General features: G+C 42.2%; 1 protein-coding gene and 1 long non-coding RNA gene across 4 annotated transcripts in view; one reads left to right on the top strand and one right to left on the bottom strand.

Annotated features, from left to right (window-relative positions):
* The window catches only part of LOC149463471 (uncharacterized), a 149,133-nt gene that overhangs the window by 56,916 nt on the left and 68,325 nt on the right, over positions 1–23,892 (bottom strand). For all 3 annotated transcript variants that reach the window (XR_016312410.1, XR_016312408.1, XR_016312409.1), the window contains exon 2: positions 15,772–15,900. This is a non-coding gene — a long non-coding RNA (uncharacterized LOC149463471). The remainder of the gene's footprint in view (positions 1–15,771; positions 15,901–23,892) is intronic.
* LOC149463472 (myosin-4-like) overlaps positions 15,794–23,892 on the top strand; it is a 31,618-nt gene continuing 23,519 nt past the window's right edge. Inside the window, exons 1-5 of the mRNA XM_089675014.1 lie at positions 15,794–15,834; positions 19,454–19,681; positions 19,760–19,903; positions 21,875–22,031; positions 23,311–23,338. Coding sequence (XP_089531140.1) covers positions 19,478–19,681; positions 19,760–19,903; positions 21,875–22,031; positions 23,311–23,338 — 533 coding nt within the window. The 5' untranslated portion in view covers positions 15,794–15,834; positions 19,454–19,477. The remainder of the gene's footprint in view (positions 15,835–19,453; positions 19,682–19,759; positions 19,904–21,874; positions 22,032–23,310; positions 23,339–23,892) is intronic.

Raw genomic sequence — 23,892 nt, forward strand, 5'->3', positions numbered from 1 at the left:
TTACATCAGTGTCCTCAGAACCCTCTTACATTAGAGGTCAAGGATCTCCCTCACATCATTGTCCTCAGAGCCCCTCCCCCACCCCAAATTAGTGTCCTCAAAACCTCCTCACATCAAAGATCTAAGAGCTCCCTCACTTTAGATTCCCCAGAGTCCCCTGACATCAGAGTGCTCAGACCCCCCTTACATCAGTGTCCTCGGAGTACCCTCACATCAGAGCCCCTCTCACATCAATGTTCCCAGAGCCCCTTCACATCAGTGTTGAGAGAGTCCCCTCACCTCAGAGATCTCAAAGCTTCCCCACACCAAAGTCCCCAAAGCCCCCTCACATCAGTGTCCTCAGTGCCCCCTCACATTAGAGCCCCTCCAACATCATAATCCTTAGACCCCCTAACATCAGGGTCCTCAGAGTCCCCTCACACCAAAGTCCCCAGAGACCTCGCTCATATCAGAGTCCTCAGACCCCCCTCACATCAGTTTCCTCAAAGCCTTTTCACATCAAAGACCTCAGAGTCCCCTTGACTTCCACCCTTTACATTATGTCCCCTTGTCACATCAGGAGCTCCCCTTCATATCAGTGTCATTAGAACCCCCCTCACTTCTGTGTCCTCAGATCCCCTCACATCAGTGTCCACTGATCTCCCTCACACCTCAGAGCCCCTCATATCAGTGTCCTCAGAGCCCCCTAAGATCAGTTTCCTCCACGTCCCTTCACCTCACAGCCTGCCCCATTTATTTGTCATCACAGCCCCCCTTCCCCACATACATCAGAGTACTCAGACCACCCTCACATTGTAATCCTCAGAGCTTCCCCCCCCATGTCAGTTTCCTTTCATGTCCTTTTACATCAAAGCCCCAATTCCTATTAGTTTCCTCAGAGCTCCCCCATCACATCATTGTCCATAGAGCCTCCACATATCATTATCCTCAGGACCCCTCTCACATCGGTGTCCTCAGAGCCCCCTCACAAAATGAAAGTCCAACTCTAGGCAAAGCATGAACAGGGACACTTCCTATTTGAGGAGGTGCAAGTTCCAGTGATGGTTGTCCTATTGCAGAGGCTTTGGGGACAGCAGAACTACAGGGGGAAGCAAGGGGACAGGTCCCCAAGAAAATACAGAGTGATCAACACGATCTGGTCTCCATAGCAGGAAACAAGATTTTAATAGGAAGAGATGAGTACTGAAGATTCCATCTTGTGCTTCTGCCATGCCAGCATGAGGTGTTTGTGGGACCCACCCAGAAGAATGAGAAGTAATTTACCATATACTGTTGAAATTAAAGATTTGCCCAAAGTTGGGCTTTAACCAAATATGTAATTTGGCCAAATGTGGCCACATTTTAGCAAGTAACTCTATATATACTAGCAAAAAATTAAAATCCACAAAATTTCCTTTCCAAACTATAATTAACTTTTTTTTTTTTTGGCAAGAACTAACACATATTTGCTTTTCAGTAATACTATGCAGAGAAGTGATGTACATGTATATGTAGCAGCCAGTGAGAATTCCTCTGTTGAACGCTGTTGATAGTGGAGGTCTTATCTGTTAAAATGCGTTATTGCTTGCCAAATGTCTTTCCTCTATGTTGTAACATAAACCGACACTTGATTTCCTGAATGAGACCTTACACTTAACCTCCCTGCTAACACTTAACTAACTATAAAAACTGAAATAATACCCCCCATAATCTTTGACCCTACCGATAACCTATTTCTTTTCTGTAGTATACTTAATCTGACCCATGCTGGGCCAAAATTAGGCAAGTTCTCCAGCTGGCCACATACCTGGCAGTGACCGTACCAACCATGAGCTTTTGAGTAGCTTGTTCCTCACCTTGATGTTTCCCCAGAACCTGGATGTTGCACTTCAGCTGAAAGCCAAGGATGTTAGGTGTACAGGTAAGGCTCTACCCAAGGTGACCCAATCTCATGTCCTTCCAAGGTCACAGGGCCTCAGCCTTCTTTGTGACTTAACAACTAACTATAAAAACTGAAATATTACCCCCCATAATCTTTGACCCTACCAATAACCTATTTCTTTTCTGTAGTATTCTTAATCTGACCCATGCTGGGCCAAAATTAAGCAAGTTCTCCAGCTGGCCACATACCTGGCAGTGACCGTACCAACCAAGAGCTTTTGAGTAGCTTGTTCCTCACCTTGATGTTTCCCCAGAACCTGGATGTTGCACTTCAGCTGAAAGCCAAGGATGTTAGGTGTACAGGTAAGGCTCTACCCAAGGTGACCCAATCTCATGTCCCTCCAAGGTCACAGGGCCTCAGCCTTCTTTGTGACTTAAAAAAGGTGCAAAATGAATGATAAGTGGATGTATAAACTAAGGTCCCAGAACAAAGAGAAATGTCCTGGTCATTTTTTGTATCCAAACTTAAACAGTCAGCATCTGCTCTGGCTACCCTAGGGTTACAATTAAAGTGAGACTTCAGATGCTAACTATAAAATGAAGCAACCTCAAACCATAGGATATTGTATGGCATAATTTTTCTAATAAACAATACAATGTTTTCTTTTTCTTTTCGCTTTTATAGATGTAGTCATATGACCGCTCCAATCATCTTTCAGTTAATAGATAGAGAACAACCATGCCATAGGGGCACGCACCCACACTGGGACCACAAGCTCATAACTGTTTGCGCCTCATTTTTATTGTCCTTTTGCAACTGGATTGTAATGATGTTGCCCCTGTAATCTGAAGAACTACAAGGAGGTGAGTAAATGACAGGGAGCTGATACTGGAAATTGCTGTGTTAAGGGCTCCTTTACACTTGTGTTTGTGGAGTGGTAAAAACCCCCAGCTGAGCTGCATTTTTATGGCTTCACAGCTGCTCCCCCTTATGCTGCAAAGGCAGTACATAGGCTGTGGTCCCGATGCTTGTGCGCAAACACTATCCCTATTGTTGTGGGCAGTACTGCCCGCTAAATGCTACGCATTCAACTGAATGGGAGTCCCTGAAATGGCTCTTTCAATTTTGTGCATACTGGTGCACAGTTCAAGAGGTTAAAATAGGAGGTGAGGAGGCGTTTTAGCCCTGGTTCACACTGATGCGGTGCGGAATTCGCAGCATTTTCTGTGCATATTCCACAATCACACCCTGTTCATGCAAACCGCTGTAAGTGTGTATGTTAAGTTAATAACACCCCGAAAGCGGTCCGCAAAATGCGGTGTGATGTGCAGAATCGGATCACATAGGTGTGAATAACCCCTGCAATCCCATCCTAGTGTGGACCCAAAAAAGGGTCCTGCACCTTTATGGTGCGGGTGCGGGTGCAGTGCGATTAGAGCCATACAAAATGTATTGGGGTATGTAGCGCTACATACCCCATTTATATTTTTACGATTCAAGGTGTTGAGGATTACCCTGTATGTTAGTTGCTCACTCTTTCTGATTGCGCTCACTTACCTTACCCCTTACATACAAAATATATTGCTCCAAACGCACCGCACACAAATCGTATGTGAATTGCTCAGGAATGTGGTGCGGTTTCTGTGCAAATCACATGTGATATACCGCACCGCATATATGTGAACCCGGGATCAATGTCAAATCCTCTGTGAAAAGCTATCTGAATGCAGATCGCTCTTCGGAGAGAGCAAAACTAGTGTAAACTAGCCCTATTGCTCTTGTTTCACAGTCAGATGCATATGTACAGGAGAAGTGATTAGAACAGTGGTCTCCAAATTGCAGCAGGAGGCTGGATGCGGCCCTTTTATTGCCTTTATCTGGCCCTTGGGGCAATATTCCTCCCACTGATATGAGGCACTATTCCTTCCACTAAAAGAGAACAATCCCCTGCGCTTGAATGGAAAATCCCTACCCCTAAGCTGCTAACACCTCCCTTCAACTATAAAGTATAAATAATCGATATATAATGGTGCAGCGCTAAATAAATACTAATATAAGTGACCAAAATCAGACTCAAATATAATGAATAGATAATCATAAGTAAAAAAGTGTACCAATAATAAATTAGTGCACACACACAATCAATATAAAAGGATAACCCCAACTATGGGGATCAAACTAAGTGAATAACATAATTAGTGCATGTGTTCACAAAAACACTCTGTGAAAATAATATATATATATCCACTAATAAAAAGTCCACACACTGCCCCAATAATGTTGATTAGTGCTCCACAGCAATGACTCTTTTTCAGGGTATGAAGAATTCACGTGGTGATCGTGACGCAACGCGTCGGTACGCAGTGACAGGACTTTCAGTGCACGGTGACGTCAGTTCCGGCGTGGGGGCCATCTTGGAACACCCAGAACCATGCTATGCACCCATAATATGGGGAAATGCTTGATTATGCTGTGTGACATGTGAGTAGGAATTTTTTTGGTTCATTGGTGCAATAAATACGGATTTACACTATGGAGGATCTCTATCTGTTTCTGTCATGATCCTGTGTGGGTGAACTACTATTACAAGTACCAGGGGCTTGGAGTACTCAGGAGGATAAAAGCCTGTGGGATATCCAGGAGGGTCCATCTGATGGTGACGAGGCTATTCCTGGGAAAGCGTGTCTTACCCTAAAGCGAGCTGGCCCTTGTGTTCACTGCAAGGAGGTGAGGGGGCACTTTGGATGTTTTTGGATTCACGAGTTGTTGGCACTGGATTCACGTTTATTTACACGCGAGTCATTGCTGTGGAGCACTAATCAACATTATTGGGGCAGTGTGTGGACTTTTTATTAGTGGATATATATATATTATTTTCAGAGTGTTTTTGTGTACACATGCATTAATTATGTTATTCACTTAGTTTGATCCCCGTAGTTGGGGTTATCCTTTTATATTGATTGTGTGTGTGCACTAATTCCTTCCACTAACACCAACATTGGGACATAATTCCTCCCCTCAATACAAAATACAGAACATTATTACTTCCACTAACACTAAAGATGGTGCACTTTTTCTCCTACTGGTACCATCATTGGGGTACTGTTCCCACCACTGACATCAACAATGGGCCATAAGTCCATCCACTGATATAAAATATAGAGCACTATTACTTCCGCTAACACTAAAGATGGGACACTTTTCCCTTTTCCTCCTACTGATACCATCGATGGTGCAATACTCTTGCCACTGACACCAATGCTGGAGCACCAGTCCTTCCCTGACACCAATGTTGGGGCACCGGTCCTTCCACTGACATCATTAATAGGGCAAATTTTCTTTTATTGATACCAGCATTGTGGAACCATTCGTTCCACTGACACCAATGTTGGGGTACTATTCCTCTCACTGATACCAATAATAGGGCGCTATTCCTTCTACTGACGCCAATGATTGGGCACTATTTCTGCTGCATTTTCCACTCCAACTGGTTACAGTCCGGCCCCCCTAAAGTTAGAAGACCAGAAAACTGGCCCATGGTTCAGAAAGTTTGGAGAGCCCTGGATTAGCAGATCAAAAATGAGATTCCCCTTTTGGCTAACCTTGGTAAATTAATTACTAAAAACCTGGGAAACACATGGTTATTTGAAGAGATGTGCTACAAACTACCATTTATATTACCAGGATTTCTTGCCACTGATTCAACCTGTTCTTCTTGACACTAATACAACCTGGTCTTCCTGATCACCTCCTATAGGTGTGAATCATGGGACACAGCCTACTGACTCCAAGTGTATCTGTCATAAACCAGTCCACCCCTATCCTTTTTAGCAGTATTTTGGTGTTTTGGTAACCCGTTTCACTTACCTGATTGCAAAACTGGTTGGGCAGTGTGACAGACCGCCTGGTACCCTGCCTTTGTGCTTCCACATCACTGGAACACAGGTCCAAGGTATTATAGCTGGCCAATGCACCCAAGAGCTAGACAACACTAGCTTAGCAAATGGAACTGTCAATTCACACAGAATGTATACCACACAGAATCAGATAAGAGCTTGATCACATTATCCTAAACCAGTGGTCTCCAAACTGTGACCCAGGGATGGATGCGACCCTTTGCTTGCTTTTATCTGGCCACTGGGGCAATATTTCATCCTCAGACACCAACAATAGGGCATAATTCTCTCCACTAAAACCAACAAAGGGGCTCAATTCCTCTTAATGAGATTAATGATGGGGCACAGTTCCTCCCAATGACACCAATGATGGGGCTCAATTTCTCCCAATTACACCAATGATGGGGCATGTTTCTTCCCACCCAATTACACCAATGATCGGGCATGATTCTTTTCACCCGATGACACCAACGAGGGGGCTCTGTTCCATATTGTTTACTCCCACTGATGTCAGGGCATTTTCTACTTCCAATAGCCACAGGACAGCCCCCTAAAGTCTGAAGGACAGTAAACTGGCCCTTTGTTTATAAAGTTTGAAGACCCCTGTCCTAAACAATGCAAACTGTAAACAGTAAAATCATCAGTACACCTAATGAACAGCCAACAGCTAACAGTGATCTAATTAACAGTAAGCTAATCAACAGCTAGCAACTAACATCTAACAGTGATCTAATCAAGCCGTATGCTAATCAACAGCCAGGCACCCAGACTGGCCAGGAGCCCACCCAAGACAGTCCACCCCACACAATACCCCTAGATATACAAAGTACATTACACATCAGGGGCGGACTGACCATTCGAGCACTCAGGCACTGCCCGAGGGCCTGGGGTCAGTAGGGGGCCCCATGAAATGCCCCTGGTCCCTTTTTTATAGGCTTTTTTGAGTGTGGACAAGGACACAGGGGCCCCATGATCCCCTATTTCCCGGGGGCCCCATGAGTTGTCAGTCCGCCGCTGTTACACATGCTATCTTTTAGGTGTTTTGCCTTTCACTTGTATGATCTGTCCACTAGAAAAGTAATCATAAGACAAAACTCACACAATCTTCCAGCAGTGTGATAAAGAGGAATTCATTTATCTTCGTAGATTTCTTGAGGGAGATTGTTGATTAGTGTTGGGCTTGATGTTCGAGTCGAACGTAAGTCGGTGAACACACGAATGGTAAGGGCATTTGGCAGGCTATTCCCCTGCTGCTCCCCAGGTCAGGTGCAATGCTTTGGCCAATCACAGCACACAATGACATCACAAGTGGGCGGGATCACCTGTCAGCAGCTGTCAGATGGCCGGAAGCCAGTGTCGAGAGTGGGGCTTTTTTTGGGCCGGCGGGCATCGTGATTCATGTTGGATCTACTTTGGGGGTCATTTTTTAAATTTTTGTTTTTAATAACGGACTTGTCAAAGACTGTCTACTGTAATTTTTTACACTACACTTCTTTTTTTGTGAATGAGTAGCAGTACCATGTACCCCATACTCATTCACATGGGGGGGGCTGGGTTCTGGGGGCTCCCTTGTTAAAGGGGGCTTCCAGATCCCGATAAGCCCCCCCCGCAGATCCCCACAACCACCGACCACGGTTGTGAGGAAGAGGCCCTTGTCCCTATCAACATGGGGACAAGGTGCTTTGGGGGGGAGCCCCCCTGCCCCAAAACACCCCCCCATGTTGAGGGCATGTGGCCTGGTTTGGTTCAGTGGGGGGGTGCTCGCTCACCTTCCCCTTCCCTGACCTGCCAGGCAGGCTGCATGCTCGGATAAGGGTCTAGTATGGATTTGGGGGGGACTCCCACACCATTTGGTGTAGGTGTTCCCCTCAAAATCCATTCCATACCTGAAGGGCATGGTATGGATGGGGGGGACCCCACACCATTTTTTTCAAAATGTTTTTTACATTTAGCTGTCAGCGGGGAGTTTTCACTACTAAAATACCGCATAACTTAATGATATAACTCATGCAGTTTTATTTAAAAAATGCTGTGTTAGTATCTTACCGCATAAACCGGATGCTTAGTGAAATGTCCCGGTTTGAAGTTCACGGTCAAACTTCCGTTCAGAATGTTCGACCGTGGTCTGAACGGGGGGGGGGGGGGGGGGGGGTGTTCAGACCATCACTATTTTTGATAAATATTTCTGTCCCAAGTGGAGGAGCCTCTCCAACCTAGTCTGTAAGAGGGTCACCATATTTCCTCTGACCATTAACCTGTACAAGATTGATATTACACCTTTCCATCCACTCCAGAAGGGAAGCTTTATTGTCTTTATTTAGAGAATGAATCCAAGCCTCGCTCTCAGTGTTTATTACATTATTATCCATCATCATAGACTGATCTGCTCTCTCTATGTGATCAGAGGCTGATCTGTGCTCTTTTCTATGCTCTGACTGGGTGAAGACAACATTCCTGGTCTCCTCCATGGGCCATAATCGGTGGGTAGAAGGCTAGCCCCTAGTCCACTCCAAAAGCCCCTGTCCTGATTGGGTCTGTCAAAGGCAGTATTACAAATAAGACTGTTCACATATATGGAGGAGAATTTGGCTACCTCCAGGCATACCTGCCGTCAATTTATTCATTACTATATTTGTTCTAAAATAGAGATTCTCATGGATTAGAGTAAAGAACCACACTTCCACAAATATTTGCAAATGTATGCAACTAAAACATCTCTTTCTAAATGCAGATTGTTAAAACTGTAAATGTGTTGTTTTTGCTTTTGATGGCTAGCTGATAAATATCCACTTGAGCTCTGGAAGGTTTTACCCCCTTCAGGCCATTTTTTGCTATTTGGCACTGCGCTACTTTAACTGGTAATTGCTCGTTCATGCAACAGTGTACACAAATGAAATGTATATAATTGTTTTTCACACAAATAGAGCTCTCTTTTGGTGGTATTGGTGGTCACTACTTTTTATTTTTATTTTTTATTATATAAAAAACAAACCAAAAAATTATATTTTCTACTTTCTGTTATGAAATATATCCAATAAAATCAAATTTCTTTATAAATGTAGGCCAAAATGTACTCTGCTACATGTCTTTGGTAAAAAAAATCCCAATAAATATAAATTAGTTGCATGTTATAGAGCTGTGGTGGCGAGCCTTTGGCACACGTGCCGCAGCAGACACACAGGGCCCTCGCTACAGGCACGTGAGTCAAGTCACCCCACTACTGCCCTGCAGCCAAGCATACGGTCACGGCACCTGCTGGGGACATCACGGTGCTGCGAATACTTCCCTAGCTGCTCCTCAGAGCTTTCAGCGTGCCTTCAGCCAGCGCAGTCAGCCAGCAGGGAATCTACTACAGCAGCTAGCTGCTACAAGCAAGAATGCAGATTTGCTGCACTGGATGTGAGTTTTTATACATAGTTAACTGAGAATGACATTCGTTTAATGTTGTGCTGTCCCCCTGGCATTTAAATCTGCAGTATTAGGAACATTGCCCCTCTGTGTTGCTGGTCAGTGGAACATTGCCCCTCTGTGCTGGTGGTCAGTGGAACATTGCACATCTATGATAGTGGTCAGTGGAACATTGCTCATCTATGATAGTGGTCAGTGGAACATTGCTCATCTATGATAGTGGTCAGTGGAACATTGCCCCTCTGTGCTGGTAGTCAGTGGAACATTGCCCCTCTGTGCTGGTAGTCAGTGGAACATTGCCCCTCTGTGCTGGTAGTCAGTGGAACATTGCCCCTCTGTGCTGGTAGTCAGTGGAACATTGCCTCTCTGTGCTGGTGATCAGTGGAACATTGCCCCTCTGTGCTAGTGGTCAGTGTAACATTGCCTCTCTGTGCTGGTGATCAGTGGAACATTGCCCCTCTGTGCTGGTGGTCAGTGGAACATTGCCTGTCTGTGCTGGTGGTCAGTGGAACATTGCTCATTTACGATAGTGGTCAGTGGAACATTGCCCCTCTGTGCTGGTGATCAGTGGAACATTGCCCCTCTGTGCTGGTGGTCAGTGGAACATTGCCCCCCTGTGCTGGTGGTCAGTGGAACATTGCCCCTCTGTGCTGATGGTCAGTGGAACATTGCCCCCCTGTGCTGGTGGTCAGTGGAACATTGCCCCCCTGTGGTGGTGGTCAGTGGAACATTGCTCATCTATGATAGTGGTCAGTGGAACATTGCTCATCTATGATAGTGGTCAGTGGAACATTGCCCCTCTGTGCTGGTTGTCAGTGGAACATTGCCCCTCTGTCCTGGTGGTCAGTGTAACTTTGCCCCTCTGTGCTGGTGGTCAGTGTAACATTGCCCCTCTGTGCTGTTGGTCAGTGTAACATTGCCCCTCTGTGCTGTTGGTCAGTGTAACATTGCCCCTCTGTGCTGGTGGTCAGTGTAACATTGCCCCTCTGTGCTGGTGGTCAGTGGAACATTGCCCCTCTGTGCTGGTGGTCAGTGGAACATTGCCCCTCTGTGCTGGTGGTCAGTGGAACATTGCCCCTCTGTGCTGGTGGTCAGTGGAACATTGCCCCCTTGTGCTGGTGGTCAGTCGAACATTGCCCCTCTGAGCTGGTGGTCAGTGGAACATTGCCTCTCTGTGCTGGTGGTCAGTCGAACATTGCCCCTCTGAGCTGGTGGTCAGTGGAACTTTGCCCCCTTGTGCTGGTGGTCAGTCGAACATTTCTCCCTTTTACTGGTGGTCAGCAAATTCAAGAGGAACTCTAGCTGTCAACGTACAATGTTAATGTAAGCATTTTGTCTTTTTCTATACTAAAACCTCAGTACTCCGGTTTAATTGCAGTGTTGGCACTTTGCGATAAATAAGTGGGTTTTGGGTTGCAGTTTGGGCACTCGGGCTACAAAAGGTTCACCATCACTGTTATAGAGTCTAAAAACTATGGTATATACAGTATATATATTTCAAAATGTATCAATTCTGATATACTGAAACTGATCTAATTTCTTGAGGCCTTAAAATTCCAGGACAAGTATTTAGTAAGAGGCAAGGCGAGTTTTTTTTAAAGTTTTCACATTTTTTTGTCACAATTTTTTGGAAAATGAAGAAATTAAATAAAATGAGTTTTTTTTCACACTACTTTTTAACTACTGTCACCAGTGAAGTACAGCATCATCATATGACTGATGTGGGACACTAACTGATGACAGTATATAAAAAAACTAAAAACATTTAAAATAATTTTTGTTCAATTTTTATTTACCATTTAAAAATTGTTTTTTTACCAGTTTTTTTTTTTTTTTGCATACTTTCATCAGAGTAGTTCACTGACACCATAGTAACATTGTACTATTCTAGGGGTATTTTTTTTGGTTACATTTTTATTGCTGTTACAATGACGTTCATGGTAACAGCAATGTTTTAAACTGTAATAAATGGGTTATGACAGCTGTGATCTGTGATTGGGCACCAGATATCACATTGGCCCAGGTAGCATGTGATAGCTGTGGGCCAATCATAGCTCACTATACGAAACATAGCTGTTATGAATTAAATTTATTTTGGGTATTCTGGCAAATGTTTGTATTATTCTGTTGAAAAGCCCTTCCATGTGTACCTTGTTATAAAAAGCGTATTTTTAAATGATTAATGGTTACCATTTTTGTTCTTTTCACATATAAAATGTAAAGGATAAGTTTACCTTTTGACCAAACATAAAAAATACACCTTTTTTGCAGGTAAAAAATGTGCATTTATTATTTTTAGTTGCAGGAGCCTGTGAAGCATCTGCTGATCGCTGGTGCCATGCAGGTCTCCTGAAGACCTATCAGTATATCTGCTTGCCTGTATGGGATGTATGGGCAAGCAGATATACTGACAGGAAGAATCAATGAACTACCACGGCGCTCCACAGTTCATTGAGAACTGCAAGCTGACAGCCGCTAAGGCTGTCGGGATTTGTAGTTCATTCATTCACAGAACACTGTGAATGAATGACGCAGCCATATGTGAGGAGCCCCACATGACCGTGCTGTATTTAAAAAGTGACAGCCAGCACGGGGAACTTCTCCTTGTACTTCTGTCACAGGGAGGGGGGACAGTGCGCAGCGGCTGCAGCATTGGGAACATGTTACATGTTCCATCCGGTTTTATGGTGGAACATGTAACTTGTTCCCAAAGGTGAACTTCTCCTTTAATTGTTTTCTTGTCAATATGTCAGTATGTCCAGAAAAGGAACCTGGTACTCCCATAACCTTCATGCTTATATTTTCTTATTCATATATGTTACTTTGACCATACCCATATGGAAGAAAAATATATTTGGAATATATTTTAAAAATATTCTTTCCAAATGTATTGCCATATATTTGAAATGCTACAATTTTGGCCATACTCAATATATTTCAAACTCTATTTCAATAAATATATAAAAATATATGTTTTATTACAAAATATATGAAAAATATTTCCTATAATATATATATATATGCTTCATGTTGAAATTACAAATATAAAATATATGTTTAACTAAAACCTCAGAACTCCGGTTTAATTGCAGTGTTGGCACTTTGCGATAAATAAGTGGGTTTTGGGTTGCAGTTTGGGCAATCAGGCTACACATATAAAATATATGTTTAACTAGAAAATACATGAAAACTATTTTTAAAAATACATTTCAAATATACTGTATGTCTTTAAAAATACAAATCTACATTTTTGGAATGGATTTACAAGTATATGTAAAAAAATCTGAAGAATATGTTTAAAAAAAATATATTTTTTAAAATATATATTTTTTAAATATATTCTTCAGATTGTTTTCAAACATAGAAAAAAGTCATTTTAACATATATTTTTACATATATTTGTAAATGCATTCCAAAAATTTAGATTTGTATTTTTAAAGACATACAGTATATTTGAAAATGTATTTTTAAAAATATTTTTCATATATTTTGTAATAAAAAAAATGCATTTCAACATGCAGTGTGTATATATATATATATATATATATATCCCCTCCCTCCTAGATTGTAAGCTCGAAAGAGCAGGGCCCTTGAACCCCTCGTGTATTGTATTGTTACTGTCTTGTCTCATGTTCTGTCCCCCTTGCTACTGTACAGCGCTGAGCATACCCTTTGGTGCTATATAAATACTGTATAATATTAATAATAATAATATATATATATATAGTGAAATATATTGAATATGGGCAAAATTGTAGCATTTCAAATATATGGCAATATATTTGGGAAGAATATTTTTAAAATATATTTAAAATATATTTTTCTTCCATGTGGGTAGGTTTGCCTTTTCTGCCTGCAGATTTCCTTGTAAAATTGCACCATGCTATTTTCACCTCGAAACATAAGAAAATACACTTTCTCCGTGCTACATGCCTGTTCAGAGTAACTGATTCAAAAAGTTTTGGGAGACAGCCGGACGATGAGTGCTGGTTAGCAGTAATAGCCTCTGTATTTTGATTTTTCCAGGTTCTTAGAAGAACTATGGAATGTATTGTCTTTTCATGGAATGTATTCCTGTTCTACATTCACACAGCACAGTTTAGAAATGAAATCTGCACTTTCTTGACTTCAGTAGCACGGACAGCTTCTGATCTTGTGATGTGCATTCATCTCCTTGAGATGCCCCATAAAATACTCTAGCCATTTATGTCAAGCATACAGCCTTCCAAGAACGTGCCTGAGCAATCTCCAATGTTTTTTTTAGTAGACACACCGACAAAGATATTTATAGCAGTAAAACAAAAGTAAAATACCATTCCATTCAAATGATAACACACCGCCTTTTTCATAGGCTTTCCATACATAGGAGAACAACTGGTTGATGACCAGCCGGTCTTGTGTATAAAAGCAATGCCCGTCCCAAGACACTGGCAAGGTGGTCCTTCTCTGGGTAAGTTCTTTGTCTTTGCAGATTCGCCATAAGGCGTTTATGGAAACATTAGGCTGAACTGAAGATACTTTGTTGGATAGTCTCAAGGGGTGAAAGCCGATCCATTGTTTAACTCAATAGAGAAGCCTTAAAAAAAAAAAAATTTCACGTTTGCAATCTTAAAGTCGATAGCGTTTTCTTTTTTTTTTTAAATCTAAGCGAAGTTTTGTAGTCAACTCTTTCAGTTTCGTATTTGAAACTTTTTTTTAAGTTTTGTCCTTCCTTGTCATTTGATGCTCAAGCAAGCAAAGATGGCTGTGTAGGACAGAATCTAGAAGGGGCAAAAAAAAGTATTCGCCTTTAATTAACCTTCATATTGACAGCCTTCATTGATAAATCTCAAATGGTAAGGTGTAACTCGGCAAAGTAAATTCTGATTGGTTGAAGAATGAATGCTGTTTATTGGATAAGGCTGTTAGGGTTCATGTACACTGCAGCTCCTAAACTGATGTTCAGGAGCTGTTTAGCGGTTTTTTTTCAGCAGCCCCTGAACTCTCCCTAATGTTTTCCTATGTGTCCATGTACACTATGTCGTTTACAGGCAGTTGAGTTTACAGTCGTTTTTTCGAACGCACCAAACTTGCATTCAGGAGTAGATTTTGCTGGCGTTTCAAACGCCAAATGCTTGTAAACGTGGTTAACCATGTTTATAAGCGTTTGCATTTAGAAGCGTTTTTTAACTGTTCCATATCCAGATGCTGCCCAGAACCTTTTTTCATCATCAGAAATGCATGCAAAGAGTTTTCCATGTATTCAAATGGACCTAGTACACCAGCGCAGTCAGTTCCAGGTTTTGTGTGCAGGAATAAATGGTAGAACGTGCTGCATTATATTCATGATGGGATCCATAGTGAATACAATCAGAAAAGACAGGTCATCTCAACACATACTGCTCTCTCTGCTTCTGCTCTCTCTATTTCTCTCAAAATGTCTGAAATAGTTAATTTTGTAGTATTTTTCAGTGCATTCTGGGCATTTGGGAAGGTCTCCTGTGGTTATCTTTTAAAAACGCTTCTAAACACAAACCATGTTTACACGCATTTACAAGTGTTTGAAACGCTGGTAAAATCTACTCCTGAACGCAAGTTTGGTGCGTTCAAAAAAATGACTAAACTCAACTGCCTGTAAAAGACATAGTGTACATGGACACCTAGGAAAACATTAGGGAGAGTTCAGGGGATGCTGAAAAAAAAACTCATCATGCAAACGCGGCTAAACTGACTTTTTTTAACCTACATTTTCCAGTAGTCAGTTTCCATTGTTCAGAAGAGTTTTCCAAACGCCCCGTGTACATGAGCCTTACGTTTAAACTACCAAAATCCTATTTTATGTGTCTTATTCTACCTTCTTAGGATGCCCCTAGACCAGGGGTAGGCAACCTGCGGCTCTCCAGCTGTTGCAGGACTACAAGTTCTATCATGCCTCTGCAAGTCATAGCTGTAATTGTCAATTTTGCAATGCCTCATGGGAAATGTAGTTCCACAACAGCTAGAGAGCCGCAGGTTGTCTACCCCTGCCCTAGACCCATGCCCTGTCCCTGGGACTCATTGTTACTTCCCAATGTCTCTGACGTTTTGATGCTAAGCAGATCAAGTACATATTAATATTTAACAGCCATTTATAGAGTACACCGAAATATTTGCATCTCTGCCCATGGAGCTTACAATCAAATCGTACCACCAGGGCATATGTATACAGTCTATAGCAGTGGTTCTTAACCTGGGTTCGATCGAACCCCAGGGGTTCAGTGAGTCAGTCTCGCGGGTTCGGCAGAGGTGAAGACCCACACCCGACTCATATGATTGGTGCAGTAAATATTCATTATTATGTTTTTGTTTTTGTGTGAAAATCATGTTTTAATGGTTTTGTTCTTTGTTCTTAACGGTTTTGTTCATTTTGTGCACCTATGTATAAATATATACCTATGTTTTGAATTTTAAAAATCATATTTTATTTTTCCAATTAAGAAGGGTTCGGTGAATGCGCATATGAAACTGGTGGGGTTCAGTACCTCCAACAAGGTTAAGAACCACTGGTCTATAGTATTAGTTATCTATGTCTGTTTTATAATTGTTCTATTTAGTTCTGAAGAATTTTATAGAAGCTGTAGTACTCACCACCTCTTTTTTTTTCTTTCAGCTTCTTGTGAAATTTCTCGGGCTGAAGACCACCAAGGCCAGGTGCGGCTGTTAATGCCTTGTTAATCCTCCTTCATTTGGCTGCATTCAGTCATGTGGAAAACAATCCTGTAGATAAAACATCCGAATTATTTAACTGTAACCAGTCTAATTGGCAATTTAACACTGGATATGACTTACTGATCTTGACATAGGAGAAGAAAACGCCCATTTACAGATATTATATAACCACAACATTAAAGTGGAACTCCAGCTAAAAACCCCTTTTTGTTGGGTATTGATGAAATGCTTTCTGATGCTGTCTGTGTCCTATTGGGGAGATTTCTCCTCACTTCCTGTCCTAGCGGCAGCAGATACTGTCATAGTAAATGAGCAGAAATCTGTAAGTAGTAGAGATCCAACAGAATTTCCAATTCTTTGAAATCTAAAGAAAGCAAAAAAAAGTTTTGGCTAGAGTAGAGTTTTATAGGAAACGAGTCATGAGACTAAAGTTTTAGTTGGAGTTCCATTTTAAAATCGCTTTGCCTGATTTCTATGCCTGTTTGAAAAGTTTTACATCAGATCAGTACACTATTATTTATTATAGGTATTTATATAGCGCTGTCAATTTATGCAGTGCTTTACATATATATTGTACATTCACATCAGTCCCTAACCCTCAAGGGGTGTACAATCTAAGGTCCCTAACTTACATTCATACATACACATACTAGGGACAATTTAGACAGAAGCCAACTAACCTACCAGCATGTCTTTGGAGTGTGGGAGGAAACCAGAATACCCAGAGGAAACCCACGCAGGCACAGGGAGAACATCCAAACTCCAGGCAGGTGGTGCCGTGGCTGGGATATGAACCAATGACCCTAGTACTGCCAGGCAGAAGTGCTAACCATTTAGCCACTGTGCTGCCCGCTATTGGAGAAAGATTGCGGTGGTATGTACTGATCTGTAGTAACCAATCCAATTTCTCCTTCATCAGTCAAGAGGTATGACATGGGAGGCATGGAAATGTTAGAAAGTTCTCGTCCTGTCAAACGGTAGAGTCCCTCTGTCAGAATACAGTAACACAGTGGGGAGGATTTCCCCATCCACCTTGAATGTGTGGATGAGGGAATCCATTTGGTTTTTGATCAGCCCGCTGGCTGATTAAAAAAAAAAGATCTATCTATCTATGGCCATAGCTTAAAGTGGTTGTAAAGGCAGAGTTGTTTTTTAATAACAAACATGTCATGCTTACCTGCTCTGTGCGGTAGTTTTGCACAGAGCAGTTCCGATCATCCTCTTCTCGGTGCCCCTGGCCCCTCCCTCCTATCAAGTTCCCCCAGAGCAAGCAGATTCCTCTGGGGGCACCTGAGCAGGCTCGCTCCCAAGCTGCTGTTCTGTGTGTCCATTCACACACAGACACGGCTCAGCCCCGCTCCCAGCTATCTCCTCATTGGCTGTGATTGGCAGTAGTAGGAGTCAGGAATAGGAGGGAGAGACCTGGGAGAGCCCAGGCTTTCATGCACAACACTGGATCCACATGGGGCTCAGGTAAGTATGGGGAGGGGGGGCTGCTGCACACAGAAGGTTTTTACCTTCATGCATAGAAGTCGTGAAGGTAAAAAACCTTGAGCCTTCACAGCCACTTTAACTTCTATTGATGTAATTGACAGTAGTAGGAGTCAGGAGTAGGAGGGAGAGACCTGGGAGAGCCGAGGCTCTCATGCACAACACTGGATCAACATGGAGCTCGGGTAAGTATGGGGGAGGGGCTGCTGCACACAGAAGGTTTTTACCTTCATGCATAGAATGCATGAAGGTAAAAAACCTTGAGCCTTCACAGCCACTTTAACTTCTATTGATGTGAATTGCCAGTGTTTTTATTGTGTATACACATTACCTCCTGTTAATTATGGCTGACTTTAGTCAGCCATACACAGTTCACTTTTCTCTTGTTTAGCCCGACAAATTTTCACCCAGTTCAGTTGATTTTTAAAGTTGCTTTAATCCCCAAATAAAAAAATTTAATATATTGCAGTTTACCAATCAGATGTGGTGTCTGTATTAGTCTTCCTTTTTTAGGCTTTTTACTCTCAGTTTTCACCTGGTGATCTGGCCAGTAACACACCTAGATGAAGGAGCACAGGGGCACCTTTGGACTGCAGCATCGTCAGTCTGGAAGGAGCGGAGTGTTTAATGAACTAGCAGATTTAGCTACACTAACAATTTGAAACCAAACTCCAGCTCACACTGCAGTTACACAAGCAGTTACCACAAACTGCTTTTTGGGGGGGGGACAAAGCTGATCATTGTAAGTAACCCTGTTAATGGTAAATAATGTGTCTCATCTCTGTAACTGATACATTTGCAGGACAGCTTGTTCTGGTGAAAAACAACAGACTTACTGGCTAGATAACCAGGTGAAAATAAAAGTATGAAAGACTTGGTATAATGAAGTATAATAAATGTTGGGTTTAATACAATTTGTAGCCAACATTTGTTGTGATGCTGACAAGGCCACCCTAGGTTCAAAGTTGGGCCAATTCAGCAGCAATCAGCCAATATATGAGCTACCTTCAGACCAATTTATAAAGTTAGCTGCTGGCTATAATTTTCTGGATCAGCCAGATTTCAAGATTTGTGCATTCAAAGTCTTACTAACACAACACAGGAATCCATTTTAAATTACAAACTAAACTAGTACTGGTGCCCAAAAGTGGGTTGAAAAAGTTGCTTTCATATAAGCTTTTCTCCTTGAGGCCTTGGAATCCAGAAATATGGGAATTGGAGACCATGATGTGGCTCCAACTATGGTGCTCTGGTATGCCCTCCATTCTCCAAAGTGGGAGCCAAAATTGCTTGCTGTATTTGAGACTCCGAGACATGTAGAGGGACCTGAAGAAATTATGTGGTGCCTGATTTTAGCCACTGAAATGAAATAATAGGGATGATCTGAATGGCTCACGTTACTTGAGCTTTTATAATACATTTGCCTCTTTATTATCCAAGCATATGAAGCTGATGTGGGGAATAGTGCCTTGTCATCAACGGCCATTCCAGTAAATATGTTCTCATTACTTTGTGGTTCAAAACATTAGGAGAGCCAATCAGGCTGCATAACAAAGCAAATCCCATTGGATGCCTACTTCTTAAAGTTTGTGGGCCCAGACCAGTCAGTTGCTGAGATCAGCTATAAAACATTGGGGATACATGTTTTTGCAGTTTTTCTCCGCTCTGCAGTTGTTAGTGGATGCATATGCTCTATAGAACCCTTCGTTATATGACATTGAATCATTTGGGTTTTTGCAACATAACAAGGCCTGGATTCTTTCTTAGATACACAGAATATAACTGGATACTAACATTTATAGGTAAAGTTGATCCAGGGAATATACGATTGCCTCTCGGGGGATCAGGAAGGAATTTTTTTCCCAGCAGGAGCAAATTGGATCATGCTTTGCTGGGTTTTTTTTACCTTCCTCTGGATCAACTGTGGTTATAGGATTATAACTTTTTTTTTCTATGGTTGAACTGGATGGACTTTTGTCTTTTTTCAGCCAGATTATGTAACTATGTAACATTTTATGTAATCGCATAGATGCATTTATCCTATGACAGCCAATTTGTGTTCTTTATATCGTTATACACAAAGTAAAGACAAGGAATTCTGCTTGTCTAGTCTCTCCAGTAGTGTCCTGCAACCATGGCGAGCGATGCTGAAATGTCTGTGTTTGGGGAAGCCGCCCCCTACCTGAGGAAATCAGAAAAAGAAAGACTGGAGGCTCAAAACAAGCCCTTTGATGCTAAAAACTCTGTCTATGTCCATGATGATAAGGAACTTTACGTGAAGGCCTTAGTCACTGCACGTGAAGGTGGCAAAGTCACCGTGGACACTGAGGATGGGAAGGTAAGCAATACGAATACATAAGCAGCCTGCCTGCTATGGATATGTACGTTCTTTGAATACAATGTCTTTCCTTTCCAGACTGTAACAGTCAAAGAGGATCAAGTCAACCCCCAGAATCCTCCCAAGTTCGATAAGATTGAGGACATGGCCATGTTGACCCACTTGAATGAGGCCTCTGTGCTGTATAACCTCAAAGAGCGTTACGCAGCCTGGATGATCTACGTAAGTCCATTTTTCAACTAAGTTCGTAGACAATAGTGGGTAGTTGTATCTGGGCAGCATACCTTACTTCTGCAGACATTTACTAAATGACTTTCGGTAAATAGTTTAGTGATGCATTCCAGAAGCCATAAGATATTTGCTGAGTTCAGATAGCTTAATGAATTCTGATCTGTTAGTTGCCACATGCCAGATGGAAGCTGAAATCAGACTTGCAGTGGGAGGGCCTGCTCTGTTATTTGAGGAGGAAGTATTTAGGTGGGCTTACTGGAGGTAAAGACAGCTTGGGATTGGCATGACCTCAGTAATGATGTTTACTAATATTCTGAAGGAGGGAAAATAGCACAGTCTGCAGAAAGCCAGTCTCCTAAGAAAATCAAACAAAATACTTTAAATCCTCAGAAACGTAAAGTATTACTAAACCCACAACAGTAAAATCAGTCTGTATATCCAGTAACAGGGGCGGACTGACAACTCATGGGGCCCCCAGGCAATAGGGGATCATGGGGCCCCTGTGTCCTTGCCCAAACTCAAAAAAGCCTATGAAAAAGGTACCAGGGGCATCTCATGGGGCTCCCTACTGACCCCGGGCCCTCGGGCAGTGCCTGAGTTTCCAAATGGTCAGTCCGCCCCTGTGCAGTAAAGCATGCTTGTTATACTCACTGTGGAACCTAAGGAGTTAATCCTCTGCATTGTGTAAAGAGGCTGCTTAATCCTGTCTTCTCTGATTCTCCACTCCTTTTCCATCCCCAATCCATCTGATGATAGTACAGAGCCCTAGGAGACACTCTGCACATGCTCAGTTTGGTGTGTGTTGCTAGAAAGTTTTTTCATGGAGGGTGCATGTGATCAGCACAGGGCCAATCAGCCCTGTCCAGACAGAGGGTCAGGGGTTAATGCAGCCTCCTTGGGACAGTCAGAGGAGAATGAAAACTCTTCCTACAAGATAAAACAGTGTCAGCTGGACACTGATAGAAGTCACAAGACTGCTCTAACTTCTGATGAGAAAAGGTATTTAGCAGTTTATATCTACTAAAATAATTGCATTTCCATGTTCTGTGTACTGTGGGAGACCAGATATAGTGAATGCAGGGTCCTGGGTTTAGTAACACTTTAAACCTGCAGCTAGTCCAGAGAAAAGAAGTAAACCCTTTTTGCATTAATGGAAAGAATTCCTTCCTGGTTCCCAGAGGTGATCTACTCCCTGGATCAACATACTACCATCCTATTTCTTATGACTATTAGTAGCCATTTATATTATGGGCATTTAAAATCACATCTGAACTTTTTGGAAGCAATAAGGTGACTTGGCTAGTACCAGCTCCTGTGGAAAACTATTTAACATTCTTACATCTCTTCATATGTGAAGGTTAGACATCTTTTCGTACAGGCTCGAAGAGTGCCCATTGTCTTGCTTTTCACCCTTCTTATGATACATAGCAAAGCAGAGGTAGCTAAATCACAAGAGAATGTGCATCTACAATTTGTGGGCTGGTAAAAAATGTTCCTATGGATGCAACCATATTATGCAACTATAATTGGCAATAAATGCCCTTTACTTAGCCAGATGAAAAAATAGTTTCCTAGGTAATTGAATTGGAAAATCTGTTGCAAAAATGTTTGCTGCCACTTGTTTACACCATTCAGATACCTACAAATAGCCACTCCCAGGCATTACTTAGGGTGTTGGACCAAGAATGGAATGACTAGCTTAAAAAGACATTGTTATCTTTCCATGCAAAAAAGGTGATGGTGTCTCTGCAAAGGGCCCTGTTCCCTTAATATTGACCTTACTATTGATCCCTTGCTGCTTTGGAAATGCTGGATGTGGTGGATGGCTGCATGGGAGGAAAGAGCAGTGGGGTAGTGCTGCAAAGGTGGCCCTGCATGTGTAAGGTGGCACTGACTACTTAACAGGTAGCTGGTCAGGCATTATACCTTGTGTTCTGAACTGTACCCAACTTGGTATTCCAGACCTACTCTGGCCTGTTCTGCGTCACCGTGAACCCTTACAAGTGGTTGCCAGTGTACAAGCCCGAAGTTGTTGGCGGCTACAGAGGAAAGAAGCGTCAGGAAGCCCCACCACACATCTTCTCCATCTCTGATAATGCCTATCAGTTTATGTTAACTGGTAAGTTAGATTTCCTATAATTCCTGTGGTCTACCAAACTAAAGTCACTTTACTAAAGTTAATGTCCAGATAGATGTGTAATTAGCAAAATATTTTAATGAGAAATTAGGTGCAGTAACCCAATATGACCAAATACTTCTCATCAAAATAGATTGGTCCTTGATGATTACGGCGCACATTGTGGTTGATCTCTTAAAGTGAAGATTTCCTTTTCCCAGGAAAAGCAAAATAAATGGTTCACTTATCTCCACCCCCCCTTCCCCAGCAGCATGTACTCACCTTTTCCTGCTCCCCTGTCTCTCCATTCGACTGCCAAACATGCTCAAAATCTTTGGACTCCCCTCTCGGCCCCATGTGACAGCATTGAGCCAACTGCATGCCAGCAGCACTGTTATATGGGAAATTAGGAGTAAATGTACATGCTCAGACATAACTTGGCAGTACCAAGTATTTCACTTTGCTCCCAGCTGCCGAATGGAGTGATAAGAGTTTACATATATGATTTCAATATATACTGTATGTTCACATCAGTCCTTGACCTTGGAGCTTACAATCTTCAGTTCCTAATTTATCTCACATACATTCGTATACACATACTAGTGCCAGTTTAGACAGGAGCCAATTTTTCTACCAGCATGTCTTTGGAGTTCAAGGAAACCTGCCATGAGAGAAAGATGTAAGCTTCCATTGGTGACTGCTTTTTTAAAAATGTATTAGGGGAGCATGGTGGCTAAATGGTTAGCACTTCCACCTGACAGTACTAGGGGCATTGGTTCAAATCCCAGCCACAGCACCACCTGCCTGAAAATTTGCATGCTCTCCCTGTGCCTGCATGGGTTTCCTCCAGGTACTCCAAAGACATTCTGGTAGGTTGATTGGTTCCGGTCTAAATTGGCCCTAGTATGTGTATATATGAATGGGAATTAGGGACCTTAGATCGTACGCCCCTTGAAGCTTAGGGACTGATCTGTATGTACAATATATATATATGTAAAGCACTGCATAAATTGATGACTATATATAAGTACCTGAAATAAATAAATAATATTAGTTATTTGACTACTGGGGTAATCCAGTGATTTCAAGTCACTCAACAAGTGTGCAGATCAGGTCCAGGAAATATTTGCAACTGGAAGATTACTGGCCAGATTAGGCAAGCAAAGACAGTAAAGGTATTCATTTATAGATAGATTTAATAGGGCCCAGACCTCCCAATAAATGAAATTCAACTAAATATGAAAATAAAAATCCACTGATTACCTTTTCTTTATGATTGCAGATCGTGAAAACCAGTCTATCCTGATTACGTAAGTATTGTAGCTTTTTATAACTCATAGAGCACATTGCATTTTTAAACATTTTATAGATAAACTTAAAGCTGTAGTAAACTCCTCAAAAATAAAAAATGTTTCCTACTGCAAGGTAATATCATAATGTACTAGTATGTGTTATGCATACTAGCATATTATGAAAGACTTACTTACTGGTAGAACAAAGCCCTCCAGCGGTGCGCTGTCACCGCTGCAAGAGGCTCCCATCTGCACCCGGTCTTCCTTCCTTGCTTGAATGGCCAAGCCGCCACAGCACATTGTTCCTTCAGAGCGCATGCGCCAGTATTGTCACCAACTGCTCCCACGTGGAAGAAAAATATATTTTAAATATATTTTAAAAATACATTCTTAACCTCCTTGGCGGTATTCCCGAGTGTAGCTCGGGGTAACATTTCAGTACCAAAAGCGGTAACCCCGAGCTACACTCGGGCTTACCCTGCGGCACTGCTCCAGCATGTATTCTTCACTTACCTTACCCTGCGCTCCCACGATGTGTCCCCTGCAGCGTCCCCGGCCATCTCCTCCGGCCG

This window comes from Staurois parvus, unplaced genomic scaffold, assembly GCF_062004578.1.
Source record: "Staurois parvus isolate SC_StPar_1 unplaced genomic scaffold, SC_StPar_1.0 ptg000154l, whole genome shotgun sequence".
NCBI classification, from domain to species: domain Eukaryota; kingdom Metazoa; phylum Chordata; class Amphibia; order Anura; family Ranidae; genus Staurois; species Staurois parvus.